Source organism: Manis pentadactyla, chromosome 3 (assembly GCF_030020395.1).
Source record: "Manis pentadactyla isolate mManPen7 chromosome 3, mManPen7.hap1, whole genome shotgun sequence".
NCBI lineage: Eukaryota > Metazoa > Chordata > Mammalia > Pholidota > Manidae > Manis > Manis pentadactyla.
The window spans coordinates 210,899,507-210,922,679 of record NC_080021.1 but is presented as its reverse complement, the minus strand read 5'-3'; the positions used below and the strand labels follow the sequence as shown (position 1 = coordinate 210,922,679).

General features: G+C 36.7%; 1 protein-coding gene across 10 annotated transcripts in view; it reads left to right on the top strand.

Annotated features, from left to right (window-relative positions):
* The window catches only part of DENND1A (DENN domain containing 1A), a 553,926-nt gene that overhangs the window by 157,329 nt on the left and 373,424 nt on the right, over positions 1 to 23,173 (top strand). For 8 of the 10 annotated variants that reach the window (XM_036913990.2, XM_036913987.2, XM_036913992.2 and 5 more), the window contains one exon: positions 17,437 to 17,480. The exons of 1 other annotated variant lie outside the window; for it this stretch is intronic. In XM_036913990.2, coding sequence (XP_036769885.2) covers positions 17,437 to 17,480 — 44 coding nt within the window. Of the gene's footprint in view, positions 1 to 16,411; positions 16,449 to 17,436; positions 17,481 to 23,173 lie in introns of all 10 variants that reach the window. One more of the 10 variants, XM_036913985.2, reaches the window with a different exon arrangement.

Genomic DNA, 23,173 nt, shown 5'->3' with positions numbered 1-23,173 from the left:
TGCTATACATTACATCCTGTTACTTATTTATTTTACAATTGGAAGTGTGTACTTTTTTTTTTGTTGTTGTTGTTGTGAGGGCATCTCTCACATTTATTGATCAAATGGTTGTTAACAACAAAAAAATTCTGTATAGGGGAGTCAATGCTCAATGCACAATCATTAATCCACCCCAAGCCTAATTTTCGTCAGTCTCAAATCTTCTGAAGCATAACGAACAAGTTCTTACATGGAGAACAAATTCTTACATAGTGAATAAGTTACATGGTGAACAGTACAAGGGCAGGCATCACAGAAACTTTTGGTTTTGCTCATGCATTATGAACTATAAACAGTTCAAATATGAATACTCATTTGATTTTTATACTTGATTTATATGTGGATACCACATTTCTCTCTTTATTATTATTATTTTTAATAAAATGCTGAAGTGGTAGGTAGATACAAGATAAAGGTAGAAAACATAGTTTAGTGTTGTAAGAGAGCAAATGTAGATGATCAGGTGGGTGCCTATAGACTATGTGTTAATCCAAGCTAGACAAGAGCAATAAAACATCCACGTATGCAGAAGATTTCTCTCAGAACAGGGGGGGTGAGGTTCTAAGCCTCACCTCTATTGATCACCAATTTCTCCCCTGATGGCCCTGATTCATTGTTAGTATATAGGAAAGCCACAGATTTCTGTGTGTTGATTTTGTATCCTGCAACTTTGCTGTATTCCGATATCAGTTCTAGTAGTTTTGGGGTGGAGTCTTTAGGGTTTTTTATGTACAGTATCATGTCATCTGCAAATAGTGACAGTTTAACTTCTTCTTTACCAATCTGGATTCCTTGTATTTCTTTATTTTGTCTGATTGCCATGGCTAGGACCTCCAGTACTATGTTAAATAACAGTGGAGAGAGTGGGCATCCCTGTCTAGTTCCCGATCTCAGAGGAAATGCTTTCAGCTTCTCGTTGTTCAATATAATGTTGGCTGTGGGTTTATCATAGATGGCCTTTATTATGTTGAGGTACTTGCCCTCTATTCCCATTTTGCTGAGAGTTTTTATCATGAATGGATGTTGAACTTTGTCAAATGCTTTTTCAGCATCTATGGAGATGATCATGTGGTTTTTGTCTTTCTTTTTGTTGATGTGGTGGATGATGTTGATGGACTTTCGAATGTTGTACCATCCTTGCATCCCTGGGATGAATCCCACTTGGTCATGGTGTATGATCCTTTTGATGTATTTTTGAATTCGGTTTGCTAATATTTTGTTGAGTATTTTTGCATCTACGTTCATCAGGGATATTGGTCTGTAGTTTTCTTTTTTGGTGGGGTCTTTCCCTGGTTTTGGTATTAGGGTGATGTTAGCTTCATACAATGAGTTTGGGAGTATCCCGTCCTCCTCTGTTTTTTGGAAAACTTTAAGGAGAATGGGTATTATGTCTTCCCTGTATGTCTGATAAAATTCCGAGGTAAATCCATCTGGCCCGGGGGTTTTGTTCTTTGGTAGTTTTTTGATTACCGCTTCAATTTCGTTGCTGGTAATTGGTCTGTTTAGATTTTCTGTTTCTTTCTGCGTCAGTCTTGGAAGGTTGTATCTTTCTAGGAAGTTGTCCATTTCTCCTAGGTTTCCCAGCTTGTTAGCATATAGGTTTTCATAGTATTCTCTAATAATTCTTTGTATTTCTGTGGGGTCTGTCGTGATTTTTCCTTTCTCGTTTCTGATACTGTTGATTTGTGTTGACTATCTTTTCCTCTTAATAAGTCTGGCTAGAGGCTTATCTATTTTGTTTATTTTCTCGAAGAACCAGCTCTTGGTTTCATTGATTTTTGCTATTGTTTTATTCTTCTCAATTTTATTTATTTCTTCTCTGATCTTTATTATGTCCCTCCTTCTGCTGACCTTAGGCCTCATTTGTTCTTCTTTTTCCAATTTCGATAATTGTGACATTGGACCATTCATTTGAGATTGTTCTTCCTTTTTTAAATATGCTTGGATTGCTATATACTTTCCTCTTAAGACTGCTTTTGCTGCGTCCCACAGAAGTTGGGGCTTAGTGTTGTTGTTGTCATTTGTTTCCATATATTGCTGGATTTCCATTTTTATTTGGTCATTGATCCATTGATTATTTAGGAGCGTGTTGTTAAGCCTCCATGTGTTTGTGAGCCTGTTTGCTTTCTTTGTACAGTTTATTTCTAGTTTTATGCCTTTGTGGTCTGAAAAGTTGGTTGGTAGGATTTCAATCTTTTGGAATTTTCTGAGGCTCTTTTTGTGGCCTAGTATGTGGTCTATTCTGGGGAATGTTCCATGTGCACTTGAGAAGAATGTATATCCTGTTGCTTTTGGATGTAGAGTTCTATAGATGTCTATTAGGTCCATCTGCTCTACTGTGTTGTTCAGTGCTTCTGTGTCCTTACTTATTTTCTGCCCGGTGGATCTATCCTTTGGGGTGAGTGGTGTGTTGAAGTCTCCTAGAATGAATGCATTGCAGTCTATATCCCCCTTTAGTTCTGTTAGTATTTGTTTCACATATGCTGGGGCTCCTGTGTTGGGTGCATATATATTTAGAATGGTTATATCCTCTTGTTTGACTGAGCCCTTTATCATTATGTAGTGTCCTTCTTTGTCTCTTGTTACTTTCTTTGTTTTGAAGTCTATTTTGTCTGATATTAGTCCTGCAACCCCTGCTTTCTTCTCGCTGTTGTTTGCCTGAAATATGTTTTTCCATCCTTTGACTTTTAGTCTGTACATGTCTTTGGGTTTGAGGTGAGTTTCTTGTAAGCAGCATATAGATGGGTCTTGCTTTTTTCATCCATTCTATTACTCTGTGTCTTTTGATTAGTGCATTCAGTCCATTAACATTTAGGGTGACTATTGAAAGGTATGTACTTATTGCCATTGCAGGCTTTAGATTCGTGGTTACCAAAGGTTCAAGGTTAGCCTCTTTAGTATCTTACTGCCTAACTTAGCTCACTTTTTGAGCTGTTATATACACTGTCTGGAGATTCTTTTCTTCTCTCCCTTTTCATTCCTCCTCCTCCATTCTTTCATATGTTGGGTGTTTTGTTCTGTGCTCTTTCTAGGAGTGCTCCCATCTAGAGCAGTCCCTGTAAGATGCCCTGTAGAGGTGGTTTGTGGGAAGCAAATTCCCTCAGCTTTTGTTTGTCTGGGAATTGTTTAATCCCACCATCATATTTAAATGATAGTCGTGCTGGATACAGTATCCTTGGTTCAAGGCCCTTCTGTTTCATTGCATTAAATATATCATGCCATTCTTTTCTGGCCTGTAGGGTTTCTGTTGAGAAGTCTGATGTTAGCCTGATGGGTTTTCCTTTATAGGTGACCTTTTTCTCTCTAGCTGCCTTTGAAACCCTTTCCTTGTCCTTGATCTTTGCCATTTTAATTATTATGTGTCTTCGTGTTGTCCTACTTGGATCCTTTGTGTTGGGGGTTCTGTGTATTTCCGTGGTCTGTTCGATTATTTCCTCCCCCAGTTTGGGGAAGTTTTCAGCTTATTTCTTCCAAGATACTTTCCATCCCTTTTCCTCTCTCTTCTTCTTCTGGTACCCCTATAATATGGATATTGTTCCTTTTGGATTGGTCACACAGTTCTCTTAATATTGTTTCATTCCTCGCGATCCTTATATCTCTCTCTATGTCAGCTTCTATGCATTCCTGTTCTGTGGTTTCAGTTCCATCAGTGGCCTCTTGCATCCTATCCATTCTGCTTATAAACCCTTCCAGAGTTTGTTTCATTTCTGTAATCTCCTTTCTGGCATCTGTGATCTCCCTCCGGACTTCATCCCATATCTCTTGCGTATTTCTCTGCATCTCTGTCAGCATGTTTATGATTTTGTTTGTGAATTGTTTGTCAGGAAGACTGGTTAGGTCTGTCTCCTTCTCTGGTGTTGTCTCTGTGATCTTTGTCTATCTGTAGTTTTGCCTTTTCATGGTGATAGGAATAGTTTGCACAGCTGGGATGAGTGACAGCTGGAAGGACTTCCTTTCTTGTTGGTTTGTGGCCCTCCTCTCCTGGGAGAACAGCGACCTCTAGTGGCTTGTGCTGCGCAGCTGCGCGCAGACAGGGTTTCTGCTTCCTGCCCCGCTGCTATGGAGTTAATCTCCGCTGTTGCTGTGGGCGTGGCCTAGCTCGGGCAGCTACTCCAAAATGGTGGAGTCGCGTTGGAGCAGGAGCTGCTGGGAGGCTATTTATCTCCGTAAGGGGCCTCCCTGCTCCCTGCAGCCCAGGGGATTAGGGTGCCCAGAGATCCCCGGATTCTCTACCTCTGGATTAAGTGTCCCGCCCTGCCCCTTTAAGACTTCCAAAAAGCACCCGCCAAAACAAAACAACGACCACAAAAAAAAAAAAAAATTTAAAAAATAAAAAAAATAAAAAAATAAAAAATAAATAAAATGGCCACTCGTTTTTCTTTATTCTCCGGCGCCAGCCTAAGTCATCTGCTCACTGGTCTTGCTGCCCTGTTTCCCTAGTATTGGGGGCCCTATCCCTTTAAGACTTCCAAAAAGCGCTCACAAAATCAAAACAGCAAAAAAAAAAAAAAATGGCCGCTCGCTTTTCTTATGTTCTCCAGCGCCCGGCCTCCGGTGCCCTCTCACTGTTCTTGCTGCCCTTTTTCCCTAGTATCCAGGGCCCCCCGTGCACGCACTGTGTCTGCGCTGTGGCCTGTATGGCTGGGGCTGGGTGTTCAGCAGTACTGGGCTCCGTCTCCCTCCCGCTCTGCCCACTCTTCTCCCACCGGGAGCTGGGGGGAGGAGTGCTCGGGTCCCGCGGGGCCGGGCCTTGTATCTTACCCCCTTTACGAGGCGCTGGGTTCTCGCGGGTGTGGATGTGGTCTGGATATTGTCCTGTGTCCTCTGGTCTTTATTCTAGGAAGAGTTGTCTTTGTTATATTTTCATAGATATTTGTGGTTTTGGGAGGAGATTTCCGCTGCTCTACTCACGCCGCCATCTTGGCTCCCTCCTGATGCTTCGTTTTTGAAACAGTGAATATTAGAGAAGTTGGAGGAGGTCAGTCAGTGTCAGGAGGACTGAGGTAGTCAGGGGTAGATTCCTGGAAGGGGCAGATAGAGACATTATAAGCTGTTTTGGGTCACTGAAGTCTAATTTCCCATGAGCATATGTCTTGGTTTATGAAGTTTTAATAATTATGACTCTTACTTAAAAATAGAGAAAATTCAGGAAGTAAGAAAAAATATCATACATGATTCCAACAACTCAAAGACTAGAAGTTTTGGTGGGTTTCATTTTAGTCTGCTTTTTAATTGTTTTCATAGTGTGATAAATCTTTATATTCAGTTTTGAGTTCTTCATAATGCAACAGTGTTAGCATTTCCCCATGTTATTACAGATACAACCTGATTTTAATGGCATAAATATTGGGTCATTTGAGTTTATTAATACTTCCTTTCCAATTTTTGAAATGATACTTGCAGTGAACATAAAAACAATTATTTATATGTCCATGGGATAGATTCTGAAAAGAAGACTTACTGGAATATGGAGTGTGTTCATTCTTTGTGCTCTGGAAACATATTGCCAAATTATTTGCTGGAAGGAGACATTCAATTTTTGCTCTTTCATTCCCTCTTTCCTTCATTCAGCATTTATGTCTTAGGCCCTATTTTAGGATTTGGGGATATAGTAATGATAAAAATAGGCAAAAATCCCTCCCATCATAAAGCATACACCCTAGTAGGGGAAATGGATAATAATAATGTAGTATGTTGGATGGTAAAGTATACTGAGTTGAAAAGTAACACAGGAAAAGAGAATGAGGAATGATGGGGATAGGGAAGTAATAATTTTATTTTTGTGGAAGTAATCATTTTAATAAGTGATTGGGGGAGACCACACTGGGAAAGTAACGTGCTTCATTCTTTGATCTGTATCTGACAGATTGAATGGCAAGGGCAGAGGCCATGAAGTGGAAGCATGGCTTGCATGCTTGAGGAATAGCAGATAGACCAGCATGGTTGGAACAGAGTTAGGAGGGGAGGCCAGAGAGTTGCTCTGAAGGGAAGACATCTTATAGGTGGGTCTGACTTAAGTTTCACAGAATTATTCTGGCTGCTGTTTGAGAACAATTTTTAGGGAGTCAGGTAGAAAGAGGGAAAGCTGTTAGGAAACTACAGGTAGTAATCCAGGTGGGAAATAATGGTAACTTAGACCATGAGTGGTGGTGGTAGCGATGGAGAGAAATGGTCATAACTTCTAATATATTTTGATGATTTAGTTGGCAGGATTGGCTGACAGATTGGATCTGAACTGTGAGAGAAATATCAGGAGTTCAGTTTTGGACATGTTCAATTTGAGATGTCTGTTAGACATCCAAGTGGAGATGTTGAGTGGACAGATAAATGAACCTGGAGTTGGGAGAGGTCTGAGCTGGAGAAATAAATGTCAAGTTAACAGTGCCTATTTGTATTGGAGAAAGCAAACAGCAAAGGACACCGAGAAAGAAAAGTGAAGAAGTCCCAGGACTGACCTTTGGGGCCCTTCAGAGGAAGAGGTCGGCAAGGAGTCCAAGGAGAGGCAAGGAGGGGATGCTTTGGAAGCCACATGAATAAAGAAAGTGGGTCACAGGAGGAGGGAGCAATCAAGAGTGTCAAATGGTGCTTGTAGGTCAGGTAATCTGAGGCCTGAGGGCTGATAAATGACGTTAGCAGTAAGAAGGTCATTGGTGTGGTCATGGTACATGAGTAGTTTCAGAGAAGTGGTGGGGTAGAGGTTGATTGGGGTTCAGGAGAGAATGGGAGGAGAGAAAGTGGTGACAGTGAGTATCGATGCTCTTTTGGAGAATATAGCTTTAAAAATATATATATGAGAGATAACAGTATGTTTGTACGCTAATGGGAAAGATCCAGAAGAGAGGTAAATTTAATAAAGCAGGAGAATTGGGGGAGCAGTTGGTGGTGTTGGTGAGAGGGGGGTCGGGTCCTAGTTCACACGTGGAGGAGGGGCCTTTGCAAGAGGGGTGGGCAGTTCTGCAGAGTAAGAGGATGAAGGCACAGTCTGTGGGGTCAGAGATAATAAGGCGGCAAGCAGTGGTAGTAGAGGCTTGCGGGAGTTCTCTTCTGATTGCCTGGTGGTGTCAGGGGCAAATAAGGTAATCAGTGGCAGTTGAGGATGGAGAAGCTTGGAGGTTTGAAGGGAGAGGAGAAAGTATCTAACAGTTACTGAGGAGAGCAAGAGAGTAAGTGCGGTAAGGGAAATAGTGTAGTTACCATGTCACATTAAAACTCACTACCGGGGTTTAAGGCTAGATTGGTCATCATAGTTGTATGCTTTCTCCAGCCACAGTCAGATACAGGGGTGCAGGTGGAGAGTTGGATTTAACAAGGATTTTGGTTTTACCAAGTGACGATGACAAAGAAGGCACAAAGGAGCTAAGGGTGTATGTAAAGGAACAGTTATAAAATAGAATTTAAGCTGGGTAACAAGAATAGTCTAGACTTGAGATGGATGAAGGGCAGTGAAAAGATTGGTAGAGTGTACATCCCTATGGAATTGAAAAATGAAGCTGGAGTACCATAGAGAATGAACTAGAAGGGAAGGATGTAGGTCACGGTTGGGGACTGAGATGCATATAATTGTGACTATTGAGGGGATTTCAGTTATGGTTACTGTAGAATATGACCACTGGAGTGAGTAGCTGAGGTTAGGCAGAGGGCAAGGTCCTTGGTAGGGAGAGGCCAATGAGTCAAGTGATCAGGGATTTGGAAGGATCAGCTGTGTTAATAGTGAAATCAGTAAGACTGATTGGGAGCACTGGTAGGTGAGTGGCAGCATACCAGGATCCACAGCATTCAGGGAAGAAGGAGTAACGGGCTGAGTAGATGACAACAGAGTGGGAGAGTAGCCTGGGGACCTGAGGTTAAAATCTGGGATTCTGAAAAATGAGGGAGAATGGTCTGGCAGTGGCAATAAGGAAAGAGGCCACCTACCCATCTGGCTTCTAAGTAGGAAGAGGGGAAGAGAGGAAGCCAGCATTTTGTCATAGTAAGAATGTAAGAAAATGGAAACTTAGAAGAGTAATAATTTTGCTGTTGACTGACCTTGAGGTCCAGAAAGCAAATTAAAGGAGTTTCATGAGTTGGGGAGCAATGTAGGTGAGTGTGTTGGTTTGCTGTTCCTTTGCCAGCTACATTTAAAATTCATTGCATTTTCAATGAAGGACATGTTTCTTTGTAGTTTTATTTTTTTTAAGTGCCCGTGTGATTGAGTATTCATATAAGAATAGGCAATTGGCCACCCTTATAAATTGTGATGCCTAAGAGCATGTTTTGAAAGGTGTGATTTAGATGTGGGAAGAGGAGAAGGATGAGCAAAGCATGTCAAGGTTTGTGGAGACGTGAATTGATCAGACTGGCTAGATTGGGGACTTGGGGATTTATTTTTAAGAAAGATTAAATTGGGTGGGTTGACCTTAATGGCCAGGCTAAGGATTGTAGATGGTTCTAGCTTTATAACAACAGGGGTCTTGAAACATGTTAAAAGTGGTAGAGATCCTCAGAAGAAATGTAGAATTACTGCCTGGTTCAGCAATTCCACTTCTGGATATATATCCAAAGAAGTGAAAGCAGGGTCTTGAACAAATATTTGTACACTCACGTTCCTAGCAACATTATTTACAACAGCCAGAAGATAGAAGAAAAGTGTCCATAGATAGAGGAATGGATAAACAAAATGTGGTATTTATGTACAGTGGAATATTGTTCAGCCCTAAAAGGGAGGGAAATTCTGACACCTGCTCCAACATGTATAAACCTTAAAGACATTATGCTCAGTGAAAAAGGCCAGTCACAAAAGGACAAATATTGTGTGATTCCAGTTACATGAAGCATCTAGAGTAAATTCATACAGAAGGAAAGTAGAAAGGTGGTTGCCAGGGGCTGGGGGGAGAGGGCAATGGGGAGTTATTTAATGGGCTCAGAGTTTCGTTTGGGGAAGATGAACAAGTTTGGGAAAGGGATGGTTGTACAATAATGTGACTGTACTTAATTCTACTTTATTATACACTTAAAAATGACCAAAAGGGCAAATTATATATATATTTTATAACACACACTATTGGTATAAGATTTAGGCATTGCTCGTCTAATAGTACAGATAAGGGCTAGGCAAAAATGGCTTGTTTCCAGGGGCAAAGAGGCAGAATTTTGTGTATAAGAAAGTCTTCTGGTAGACAGGCATAGTATGTTTCCCTTGGTGGGTTGTCAGCTTTATCTATATTGTATGCATTAGTTTGCCTTAGCATTGGGGTTCTCACCATGATTGAGGCACTTGGAAACACATTTTAAGGAGGAAAACGTTTTTCTGTATTCTTCCTTCTGTTTAGCAAATGATTTTTTTTCATGGATGATACCTCTAACCTTCAAAATTATTCTGCTTTTAACATAACTTCATCTGTTAAACATTTTTACTAGTTGAATTGCTAGTTACTTTGGGGTCATTTAATTTTTATCCTGAACTTTAGCAAAGGAATTTAAATAGAAAAATTGAAAGCTCATTCATAATCTGCTATGGCCTGTTTCATGACAGTATGTTTTAGTTACTTGTCCAGATGTATTCTTATTGTTGAGTCACAATAATGACTAGAAGACAGATCAACAGGAGGGCATAAATACAGCCAAAAAAAGAAAGCCAGTGTTAGATTCTTGGGAGTCTGATGGATCCAGGTTGAGAATCCCATCTCTGTTACTAAACTGTGAATGTGTTCTTAGTGAGTCTAGTTTTCTTATTTATAAAATTAGGGATACAGCTACTTACTTGGCACAGTTGTTGTTACAATTAAATAAGATAATAAATAAACTACCTATGGCAGTGACCTAAGCATTCAGTACGTGGTAGCTGGTATTATAATAATTATTAGTGCAAAACTGTTTAATGGGACCCCATCTCTGTAACCCAGAACACAAACTTAGCAAGGAAATTAGCAGAAAGGTCCTTCAATTTATAGGAGATTGACCTCAGGGTTTCTGTAAATCTGGGAGTCCCTGGTGCATTTGATGTTTACAGATCATTAGCAAACAGATGCCAGGAGGCATATAAACTATAGCTTAAGGATTTTCAAACCACTGACAATGAAGTGAAAATCAGTTTCTGATAAAGTTATAATATTTCCAAATAAGTAATGGCAGGCGATGGGAATATTTTAATTGGTTTATAAAAGTTTATTTCAGGAACACATGTATTTCCAATTTGAGGCACACCTATACATCTGTGCCATCTAATTTATAGTCCTTGCTTATTTCTCCACTGGGGTTAATAATATAACAACTAATTTTTATTGTGTGCTTACTATATGCAATATGTCTTTGGGAAGGAAGCCTGTAGCATTCAAAGGATTGTTTTCAATTGAATGTTTTGAAATTGGCCTTTTATCCATTTGGAGAGACAGGGTATTTAATGAGTTTATTTTATTCTATTCTATTTATTTTGCCAAAATATTTGTTGAATATTTATAGCAGGCAAGACATTTTGTAGGAAACAAGCTAGATACAACGTGGGCCCTGGCCTCAAAAAATACTCACTGTTCTAGTCCTGGATTCTACATCTGTTTCTGCTACTTCCCTGGAAGGGTTTTTTTTTGTTGTGGCCGGAACTAGCCTCAGTACCCTTCTACTAATCCCTAGGGTAGCCCTGTGGGAATTGCTTATTTAATTCTCTGTATTCCCATTACAGTCAGAGTTAAACTCTGTGAGAGGTAAAGACTGGCTCATTCATCATCTGGACCATTCACATCAGATTATTTGTGCCATGAATAAATACTAATTTTTGACAAGTGGTAACCTATTGCTTTCTTTAACTGTGATAAAATTGATTATGATAGCCCCAATATTGAAGCTTTTCATGAAGATAAAGTTAGGAATTTTATATAAAATGTCTATCAGATTCTGGGTACTCAATCAGTAGTTGTATTTGAGTAAATTAAGTTGTCTCTTTTCACCAGATTTGACAGATGTGCTGTATCTGCTGTACGTAGTGGTGTCATGTTTGTAGTACATAAAGGGCACAGCTGTCATTTGGGTTAAGTCTGAAGTAATTATTCACATTGGAATAAAAATTGAACACTTACTATACTCATTCAAAAAGATGCGAGTAAAATGAGTCTTAACTCAGACAAGTTAAATGGAACCATTAAAAGAAAAAGACCTCTATCAGTATTTATCTATCAGCTTGATAGATGTAGGAATTCAAAACTTTGAACTGATTTAAAAAAACCCTAAATTTTTAAATAATAATGAAAGCTGAAAACTAGGGTATTCAGTAAGGAAAAGTTAAGTATAAATAAACTTTTTTTTTTTTTTTTTTTACTTAGTTTCCCTCTAGCATTCCCTGTCTTTCCCATTTTAAAGCTGCCTTGGAATTTGATTTATTTTGATTTGGCATTTATGTGGTGTAAGTTTGGTTATGAATCAGATTTATATTCCTTTTGTAGATGAAATTAGTTATAAAAATATGTCAAATTATTGGTTAATAGTGACATTTGCTGGTCAAAATCTACCAGTATTCTCTAGGAAGAAAGATGAAACTCAATAGATTTTACTGTATAATGTCAATGGACTCATTATTTGTAGAACAGCTGACGCATTTAGGACTTGTTGATTCACTTAATTGGTAACTGTACTACATTCATAACTCCAACAACTGAAAACAATAGGTCAGTGTCTGCTGTTTATGCATAAATACTCACATCAGAGCTTGATATGTCTGAAAGGCAGAGTATGTTAGTTTGAGGTGGAATCTGGCATATGAATAGTTCTATTGCTTGCCATACTGAGGTGGGTTGTGCTCTCCTTTCCCGAATAAAGCTTTTTAGGTTTTTACTATAGGTGTAGATTGTGAATTGTTCCTGTGTTACCAGGTTGGCTGCTGTGAAGTAGTATTTGAATGTATTTTAAATGCCAGTGTTGAGAGAAAAGGCTAGAATAGAAATGTGGTTTAAAACTGGTGGTGACTTAGTTTCTATGTCTTCCAGTCTTCATGTTGTAGAGCAAAAAGTTAATACCTAGAATAGATTTTTTTTAAGTAAAAAACCCCATTTGTCCATGTAAATCAAATTTTCATTTAAACTACTTTGAAATGATTTTTAAGGAATTAATGAATTATATATGCCTCTGTAATTTCAGGATAAAACCTGCATTTTACAATCAGTAAGCTTTTTGAATTGAGTAATTTTTAATTTAAAAACATTTTAAAGGACAGACAACATGAAAATGAAACATTTTGTTTCATTGTCAGGGAAGGGAAAACATGTTGCTGGGTTTCTTCCTATATAAAACACTTTAAGCATTTCTTTCAGAAATAGTATTTTTAATAACTAAATTTTAACTATTAATGGAATAATTTACTTAAGTAATTGTATTTAAAATGCTAAACTAATGATTTAGGTATTTTATCATATGAAGTAAATGAAGAGTACTTTTTTAGTATCTGGAAGCTCTTCATTAGTTGAGTGTGGTCCAGTTTGCAGTCATGTTATCAAGAAAGTAATTCTACATTATACAAACATTAACTTTTCTTCTTAAAGATTGAAAGGAAGTTTATTTCCAAGTTTGTTTTGGGGAAGATTGAACTTGTCCTCCAAATATACAACTTCTCAGATTGTTTTCTGCGAGTCTACATTTTTTAGTATAGATTTGAAAATGTAGTTAGGGAAGAAGCAGTGTATGGACTATTATGCATTTGCAGCATATTCCCATCTTCTCATTTGGAAAATTCAGTCTGATTACAGCTTGGATTAACATTTATAGTTGTGTGGGAAGAGGAAGATAGTATCTTGAACTCCATGAATTGAACAATGAAATTATACGATTAACAGATAATTTTAAAGTCTTGCTTTAAAAGGGCAGATTTTTGTAATTGTAAACTTCAAATGTGTTCAATATTTGTCTCTCACTGACTGAAATATACTAGAGATAATGACTGGATAAATTTAGAAGGCACTGAATGTAATGTTACCTGCTTTGATGCCTGGCATGTTAAAAGGGAAAGCAGAGTAGAGTCCTGTGTTAATGGCTACATTTGCAGTTTCTCTTAAATTTCCTAAAACAGGTCCAGTTATAGAAGATTGTAACATTTAGAGTGCGGTTGTTATGCTTTTCATAGAAAATGAAGTCAGTGTGTTTTTCAATAGTCTGTTCAAGTATCATGTCTTGACCATTCAAATGGAGTCATTGGTGCGACAGAGAAAAACAGGAAAATAATTTGGTGAATGTATGTGTACACATACTAGTTACTGATCTACAAATGAGCTCTCATACATAACCACAGTACTTTTATGAATTATTTTGCATTTCTGTTGTAAAAGATCTGTCTACCACTTTTTTAGGAACTTTAAGCCTAAGGCAGAACTCAGGGTTTTGGAGCCTGTGTAAAATAATTTATAGCACCTTTCCAGCAAGTCTTGCCCAAACTCCTATTCTATTAATTAAACATCCTGTGGCAATCTGGTGTATCTTAAAGATTTAAAAGTATGTTATAGCAGAAGACTAGAAAACATAGACTATTGAGATCGAAGAAAATTAGCTTTTCTTTAAAAAAAAAAAAAAGTAAGACATACTTATTCTTGAGGTCACTATTTTTTTTTTTCTCCTGTGAAGACATAGCCTTTTGCAAGCATAGTCATATTGTGTGCCTGAATGAGATTGTGCTGTTGGGAGTCCTATTGAAATATCTGTCTTAAATATGGAAATGCTTCTTGTAGACTCCAGCAGAGAACATGGTGCACATGTAACTTGGGGGGATATCCTCTTCCAGGGCCATGGTGCTGGAGGAAGGTAGTGGCCCATTTCATTGACATAACTTGGAGCCTCATTCCACAGCCTACTAACTGCCTATGTGGTTAAGAAATATATGGACTTTGCCATACCACCCATCTTAATTGGCTGGATATATTTTAAATATAGTATTTTTAGTTGGAAAGTATTTTCCTGAGAGATGATAAAATTGACTTAATTTTTTAATTTATTACTTCAGTCTGGAGAAAGTTGCTGAGAGAGAAGGATAAGGGAGGAAGGGTGTGCTTTGTATCACTGTATTATGTTCTTAATTTTCTGTCAGAGGGACAATTCTTAGAGTAAAAGCTTGACATATGCCAGTAACTCTGTTCTTACTGCCAATCATCGAAGCAAATTGTGATGTTACTTTTTTCTGTGGTTGTACTCTCATATGCAGCTTTTTGTGTTGAAAGCTAGCTGTTGGTAACATTGCATTTGGTGGAGAGGGTATGAATGTGAGAAGGTATTTTGGAACATTAGCAATTATAACATTGGATGGGGGATAAAGAAATAGATATGTAAATATTAGACCGATGCACAGTTTTCCAGTGTATGTTATTTTTCCACATAAAGATATAGAAAATTTCATAAAATGTTCCCAGACCATTTAAAACTCAAAAGAAATGCAGCTGATGCAATGAAATACATAGAGTACTTGTAAAAACATACAGACACGCAAGTGGATTGCTGCCAGACAGAAAATTTAAAGGCGGTTTGCTTAACTGCAGGGTGCTAGGTTTTGTACATGTGCCATGCTGAAACTGTTAGTAAGGCGGGTGTTATGCTGCTTGAGAAAAGCAGATTGTATTTGGACCTTTTTAACTCAGATGTTTCCAATGTCGGTATTTTGGTGACATTATGGCATTAGTATCAATTCATTGTGAGAAAAGATGATTTCAATCTATTGTGCAAAATACATTTTAAGAAAATTCAAACAAGTTATTTTCAGTTTTGTGTTAATTTTTACAAAATGGCTTTCATAGTTTTATTAACTATTAGATTGGATCTTTGAGCTAATTGAATGGAACTTGATAGGTTAGACTTTGGTTTTAAAAAGGATTGCCTTTCTCTCTCTCTCTCTTTTTTAAATACTGCTTTAGAGAATGTTAAGGACCCATGAAGTTTGCTTTTGTAAAGAAAGAAAATAGAAAGTTTTCTGCTTTAATCATAGCAAGATGTTGTTTTATCCAGATGTCAACATACTGTGTTATCTTGGAACATGATTCTGTTAATATCTGGGAATTTCACTCTAAGGTTAGTCTTAAGACAGTTGAAGGAATTTAGTAGATGGTGTTTATTATGTGCTGCCATTGAGGCTGTGTTTAGGATAACATGATTTGAATGACCGCATCTTGGCATTCCATGGTTACCTTTACCTTCAGTGTATTACAATAGATTTATTTTTCTTTTCATCCACATTTCCTTCTCTTTTTTCAATTCTACTATGTTGTATATATGAATAAAATACATTTTAAAATGGTAAGTTAATTATTAATGTAGTTGGCTAAAGAGATTTAAAAACCTACTTCTCCCACCTCTAAACAAGAAATTTACTTTTTTTAAATTGGAGAATATACCACAAATTTTGGTTTCTGACATTCATCCCCTCACCACATGGTGATAAAAAATCTATGGTTTTATTCCATCTTTATTTCCATTGGTATTTTGTGGTTCCCAAGAAGCACAAACAGTTGCAAGAAAGAGGACATGATGTTAAAGATTTATATGTGAGTAATTTCAACATGAAGTTTTCTGTTGAAGAGTTAGTGTTAGCCAAATGACGACTGAAGGAAAAAGAATAAGCCTCAAACTATTTTGCAGCTTTCCCAACCTGTTTTACTGTGTCCCTCAGTGACTTAGAAGTACATTTTCTTCGTTCTTGGATCCAAATTTTAAGTCCTAAAACCCCAGGTTTTTTCCTGGACCAAGCTATTTTATATGTTTCAGGAATTATAACCACTGCTCTCTTTTCTTGACACCCCTTCCCCCCCCATCCCAAGAGCATACTTTTAGAAGTTTGTTGAGCATCTATCTGGCTGTCCCTTTGCATCCTGCTGGCTAATTCTTTCTGCGGAGACCTAGTGCTCTTCGTGCCACACCGTTAGAGCCCTCTGGCCTCCTGTCTCAAGAGGGCCAAGTCCTTCTGTGTCTTCAGCCCTTCAGGCCAGAGAGAAGCAATGGTTTCTTCAGCTGGCCCTCTCTGCATGGAGGATTACTGCAGAGTTTTGCTATCACCGACTAGACATGTCATTTGTCCCTTCTAGTATTTTAAGACGAGGGTAAAGAAAGAAATTGATCCCCAGTTATTAAGTCAGCCAGAGATACCTCAAGAATCAAAATTCGCAATGGATAGTTTGAACTTTTTTACACTACCCACTTTAGGAAGCTCTACTTTTGGTATGCCCTTTTGAGTATTCTTTCTTTTGTTATTAGTCTTGGGTTTTTAAAACTAAGATCCATTGGCTCAGTGACTTGAAAACTGGTATTTCTGGGATTTAGATGTAGTATGTGAGTAGGTCCTTCGTTTTCTCCCTTTTTGATTCTTCACTGTAAGAGATAAACTGCATTTTTGTGTTGTGACTTAGAGGGTTTTAACTTTTACATCGATTCACTTTCACAGAGAAGTAAATTGGTGTTCTACAAGATGGATATGAAAAGTGAGTAGTGTATATTTTGATCACTGTGCTAGGGGACCTACAAATATTGTGCTTTCCCATAAGCCTTTTGCATTGCTACATGTTTCTCAAATAGATATTATTCTGATCACCCCATTTAATATGCCTCCAAAGAACCAGATCTTTCTCTTATTAGAAAAGATTGAATGTTTTCCTAATCCATAGCAAATGGAGTGCTAATAGCTTTTAATTAGTACACTTCTGTATTGACTCGCAGACGATGGCATTGGCTTATCTTGCAATTACGATTGAAGAATCAAGTGACCCTTTTAGTAGTTCGATTTTAAACAGATGGTCATGAGAGATATTTTCACCCATATATTTTTATAGTTTCTGAGCAAGTCTAGTTATGTTGATAGAACATAATATAGCATGATATTTTGTTTACGCTGACAAGCTAAGTGTATTGTTTCTGTTTTGAAGAAAACTTCATCTAGTTTTATCTGTATTTTCAAGAATTCATAAGTATTTTGGGAAGGATATGCCTCATTTTTTAAAGCAAGTAGTTTTTGCATTTGTTTCTTGAAAAAATTCTTCTCTTACCCTGGCATCCCCTGCAGTGCACACACAATCTGAAACTGATGTTTAAGGTGGTTTATCAAGCCACGTCTCTAACTGTGAAAAGGAGGCTTCTGATTAGAGAGGAAAAGTCAAGCAGGTTTAAGACTCATTTTCTCTGGGAAAATATATTGAGGGCAATTTGCAGCTGGCAAGATTTTTGCATTAGGTAATGGTCTAAAGTTAACAGTAGCATCAGGTCTTCAAAATTTTTCTTTTTTATATTTCTGGGGGAGGGTAATGGGAGTGCCTTGGTGAGTCCTTCCTTGTGCTCATCAACATAGCAGCCTCAGCTGCCCCCCTTGGATCCCCTGCCAGGGCTGCTATCATCTTCTGATCAAATATTAATGTGTGATCCTCTGCTTGCTCACTAATCCAAAGCCAATTAATATTATCTGTCAATTATTTACAGATCCTGAGGTGCAGAGGCAATTCCCGGAGGACTACAGTGACCAGGTTCGGAATGCGTAATTAATTTTTTACATGACAAAATTTATTTCAGAGTTGTTCAACATATTATTACTGTTCTTTTTTACTGAAAGAGATAAATGAATTTTTTAGAAGGGAAGGGAAAGAGTAATAGGAACCCAAGACAAAAAATAAAATATATTGAAGTAGGATTGAAAATACTGGTGCTAGATTTGGGCTGTTAACCAATGCACAAAAAGTAAGGAAGATAATCTATCACAAATTTTACTTTTTACTTTGAGGTATGCTACAGCCTGTAGTTCATTAGGAAATCCTTTCTGGATTGCTGGTGAACTTTTTTCTTTTTTTTAAAATGCTATGTAAGTAGTCAAGACCCAGCATAACAAAAAAGGGGGGAAGAGGGAAGTTTAAAACAATTCCTGGAATTTGAAATGGATTATGAAACTATGTGTCATGGTAGTACTCCAAGAAGAAGATACACGTGCTGGAATGTTCTTTAGGGTAAAGGGTACTTGCGATTGTAGCAGTGAAAGTTAAAGCTGGCCAGTTGGTCCTGCCATCTTGAATTCCCTGCATTCTGCAAGCATGGAATGGAGTGGAAGGAACTGTTTTAATCACAAAAAAGTGCTGAAGTTCTGATGTTGCTCTACTCTTGATAATCAGATCCAGGTTAAGCATTCTGGATCCCAGTTCCTGTCTTAAGAAATATTATGGATGTTTTGTAGGTTTTGAGATACCCTAAATTTTTAGTTCAAATATATACTTTGGTATGCTTTTTAAAGCAGTTTTGAAATACAGGCATACTTGATTATACAGATTAGAACAATTTATAAAGCCTTTCACATGTGAAATACTATACACAATAAAAACATGTCTCTGAAGTACATCCATTTAATTTTGTCTATTAAAAAATGTCCTTGAGTGAGGATAAGTACAATGGAATAGAAATATCCAACACAGTTGTAGTAACACTTTGCAGTGTGGCCTGTTGTGAGGAGGGCAAGGTATCTGATACATCTTTACTAATGCAGGGGACATGATGTGACCGGGAATACAACGGGATAATCAGTATAATGAGATGCTTTGTAATGAGATTTCATTGTACAAGAACCCAGGAGAACTGGTATGGTTTGCTTTGTGTGTGATCTCAAGACTTTTAAATGAGATTTTTAAAAAATCCAAAAAATCTTGCCTTAAATTGGTATGAAATTGAGCCCACTGGATTTAATCTACACAATCCAAAGATTATAGGATCTTTTTATTAGTGATTTATTTTCTTGAAACGACATATAAAGGTGGAAAATCTTAAAAGTATTGTTTTGGACAGACTTGAGGCTAGAGCTCTTAAGAAAACCATTATTCTAAAATATTGCATCCAAATAAATAACTTTTGCAGTCCCGTGATCTAAATTACCCAGTGAGAGAAAATTTTTTAGAAGAAACTTAAAATAACATGGTAAACATCTGGATCTATTCCTTTAAGCATAGTTTTTTACTATATCTGAAAGTTTTTGAGCAACATGATTTTTTTGGGGGTGTAACTTAAAAATCACATGGCCAATATGTTCATGACAAAGACTGTTTAGGAAATATAGATAAATCGAAAATAGATTTAAAAAGAATGAAAAGAAAGAAAATACAAGTCCTCTGTAATCTTACTACTCAGATATAATCACTGTGACAATTTGTTGTTTATCTTCCTGTTTATTTCTCTGAGTAGGTGTGTATGTGTGCTTGGGGAGAGTGTATATGTGTGTGTATATAGGTACTATACATCCATATGTATGTGTAGTACCATATGTGTGTATAGAGAGAAATACAGACTATTACCAATTCTGTCATTGCCTATGGAGCCCAGTTGACAGATTATATTTTGTTAAGCTATGAACTTAGTTCACTTTACTTTGGCTAATGGATAATATTAGAAGTATTTCATATATTGAAGTTGGAGTAATTTAAACTTACAGTAAAAACCTAGAAAATAATGATAGCTTTCATAGCTCATAAGACAGGTGTTTATTTTCTTTGTTCAGATCAGTGACATAGTTATAAAATTTGGAGGGTGATACTTGCAGGCTAGGCGTAGACTTAGGAGGAGGTGAACATCATCACTTTATTTAGCATCTCTCCCAACTTGATATGTATAGTGTCCCTTCTTTATGGAATATAACTCAAGAATGAATGAAGGATCTATTTTTTTGGGGGGGAAAAGTTACCTCCAAATTCCCAGAAATTTATTTTGAGAGTTGATCTACTCGTAAAGGAAGTACAACCTATGTATTTCTTATTTATCTTTTTATCGTTTGGGTTCTGATCTTACATGTTTTCTCATCTTAGCATTTGTTGATTAAACCAAATTCCCTCTCCTCTTGGTGTATTATAAAGGAACTCTTGGAAATATGTCTATTACATACAAATCTTAAATGGTGAATTTGCATTTAATCTAGGCAACATGTCTAGAATTAAAGCATATATGATGTAATCCATAAGGAATATTTGAGATAATTCAGTACTGTTTATTACTGCACACACACACAAACTGCCCCCCAGTTTTTCCCCTCCTTCGCCTAAACTATCAGTGCTTGTTTTTACATATAGTGTGTTTCCCATGTACCAGCACACTTGATCAGAGACACTTGCTGCTGCTAGATGTTTTATTCTGTGTGTTCTTTGTACCTTACAGTAAAAGAATCTGTCACAAATTATTGTGGCTCACTGCTTTAGAAACTGAGAAAAAAGGGAGGTTAGATTGACATCTGTGACTGAATAATGATGACCAGCCTTTTGGCTCTCCTTGAGCCACAAAGCTAGCACTGCCTTTAGAGTGGAAAAAGAAGTAAGAAGAAAGGGGAGGGATGAAAGAGAGTTACAAATCTGTGGTCCCGGAGATGTATTACTGTTGGGCCAGTTGTCTGCATGGTACGATAATCCATTTTGATCTTCTCTGTCTTAATTGTCTGTTAAAGACAAATGGGCAGTAAAAGTTCATCAGTTTCATCTTTTTGCTTCTCGTTTAGAAGCAGAATAAATGATCCATTTCTACAGAAGTAGCCTTTCTTTCTGACGCGGAAGTAATGCAGACCCAACACGTTTTATTAAAATGTTTTCCCCTCATTATTTCAGTCCTCTCAGCTCTGATAGATCTTACTGTTTCATAAAAAATGTAATCTGAAATGTAAATAAGGGTCTTGATACAGAAGGAAGAAGTAATGAGCAGCCTGAGCCACATCTTAGGGCTCTTGATTGTAATTACTGACAAAGTGATTTTTCTGTGCCCCATTTTTTTTTTCCTTCCTTAAGTTGTCTGTGACACCCTCAGACTGCAATGACATTTATGGTTTAAAACCATTAAATCACTGTAGCGCTCAATATTTCACTTAAAATCTGGTAAGCCTGCTGTCTTTTAACCTGAAAGTACAGGCTTTGTTAATTCATGAAAGACATGCAACGCCTAAGTTTATGTTTAAAAAAACAAAAACAAAACACAACCAAACAACAAAAAAAGGCAAAAACAAAGTCTTTTCAGAGTTCATGTTATTTATTCATTTGCATTTGTTTAATGCTTAGCTAATTTAAATACTAAAATATCAATATTGGTAGGATCCTGACTTGAAAAGGATCCTGAATTTTAAACAGACCTAACAATTTATGAAATTAAAAAAATTTTATCTCATAAGCATAACATGAAATCTACATTTTTTTTTAAGGGTTAAGATTACTAAATTACAGATACAATTTTCAAGTTACTTTGGTTTTGGTAGCTTAAACCAGATTCTTTTCAATCTCTTACTATAAGTTTAGGTACTGTGGCTCTTATTAAAGTCTGTCCAATAGAAAATTTTTGTTAAAGAAGAACAGAATCACAATAATAATATATTTTTATTTCTAAAAATGCTTTCTCAAAGATATCAACATGTCAATCTAGCATTAGAATTAAGAAAACTAAACATGGGTATCTTTCTCTGCTGGAAATAGCTTGTAGTTAATTATGTGGATTTATAATTATTCTATTCTATATACTGTATTCATTCATAATTATGGAAATAATTGGTAAACTTTACTCACTGTGATTAGTGCAATTTTAATGAATACTAATTGAATTAAGGGAGAAAAGGATAGTTAAATTAACTTGTTAGCAAATTATGATCACCACTGTCATCAAAATCTCATCTTTGGCTTCAAAGCATATGATTTTTCTGATTAAAAAAATTAGTCTTCAATAAATATAACATAGTATGGGACAATTTGGAATAAAGATAAGAGTAACCTATCAGAAAGGAGATTTCCATCAATAGCCTTGCAATGTGTCATGTATAGTAGGTATTACACATACCGTTTTAAAACATGTTAGTTTTAATAAGATTACTTCTTATACTGAAGCATATAGAATTAATAATTTGTTCTCGCAGTTGCACTTTTTACAGCCTATTTGTTCTAAGAGTGGTGATTAGAGTTGAGTGTGCTAGAAGTTTCTTCTCCAGTGCACTGATCTATTTTTGATGAAATATAGTGAGTGTCTTAGAGCTTTTTAAATAGAGGTCTAAACCCACTTACCTTTGCCTATATATGTAGATCACTGTTTAGAGTTGCAGGTAATTTTTCTTTCCACTGGCACTGAAACAGAGGTTATAATGAAACCAACAACCTTTATGCATTTATAGAAACTATAAAAATTTTATGGAAATCTTTATATAGAAACTAACAGTGTTTTTTGTACAAGCTCTATAAGCAATGTAGAAATATGGTACACTGGGAAAAATAAAAAGATACTCTTTCTTTTATGGTTTTATATGGTCTATGTGATTTAAAAATTTCAGTATAGGCAGTTAAGCAAATTATAAAAACATACATCACCTATACACTAAAAAGGAACAAAAATATGTTGCATAACTTAGGCTAATTGTGATGGAAATTAGCATTTTTGAGTTGCATGTAATTGCTTAAATATGGAGTTTTCAACTGTTCATGCTTTAGGTATGTGCTAAAGAAAATACTTCTTAAGCTCACAGTTATTCACGGTATAACCAAAGTAAACGGATTGGAAAATTCTGATTAGAAAGACAGCAGAGACAGTATTTAATCATACCTTGCTACTTGTATGTTGATGATTCTCATTCCTTTGGTGAGCTCCTGTGTATGGAAACATTCATGTTGTTTTTTCCCAATTCTTGATAAGCCATAGACTAAAATATTTCTGTTCAGAACTTGTTCATGCCTTGGTTCATTGAAAGAATACTGACTAATAAGAAAGTTGAACTTGTAATCCACAGCTTCTAAATTTTTTGGTACTGTGAAAGGAAGCCTCATTGTACCAGGATCATATAACACACATGCATAATATTTACACAAAATATAAAATAAATGATAAAATCTGATTTTTTCCCATTAGAGAAGCATAAGTAGCAATGCAATGTACCTGGTCTCTGTAAGATGTGACATAGATTCTACAAAGACTCTGCCAGTCTTTCTACAGTGACTTGTCTAAACCATAGAATCCTCAAGTTAGAACTGAGATGTGAGTTGTGGTGCTTTGGCCCATGCAGTCACCAGGCTCACAGTGAATGGAATCGGACCTGGGTGTATCCCGTTTCTCTTGGAAGCTTTGAGTTTTCTTCCCCCATTCTTCTCCAAAGTGGGTGCTGTTACACTTCCAACTTACTCAGACAGTCTGTTCAAATTTGATCCACTTTAAATGGTGAAGTTTGGTTCTGAAAAATTTT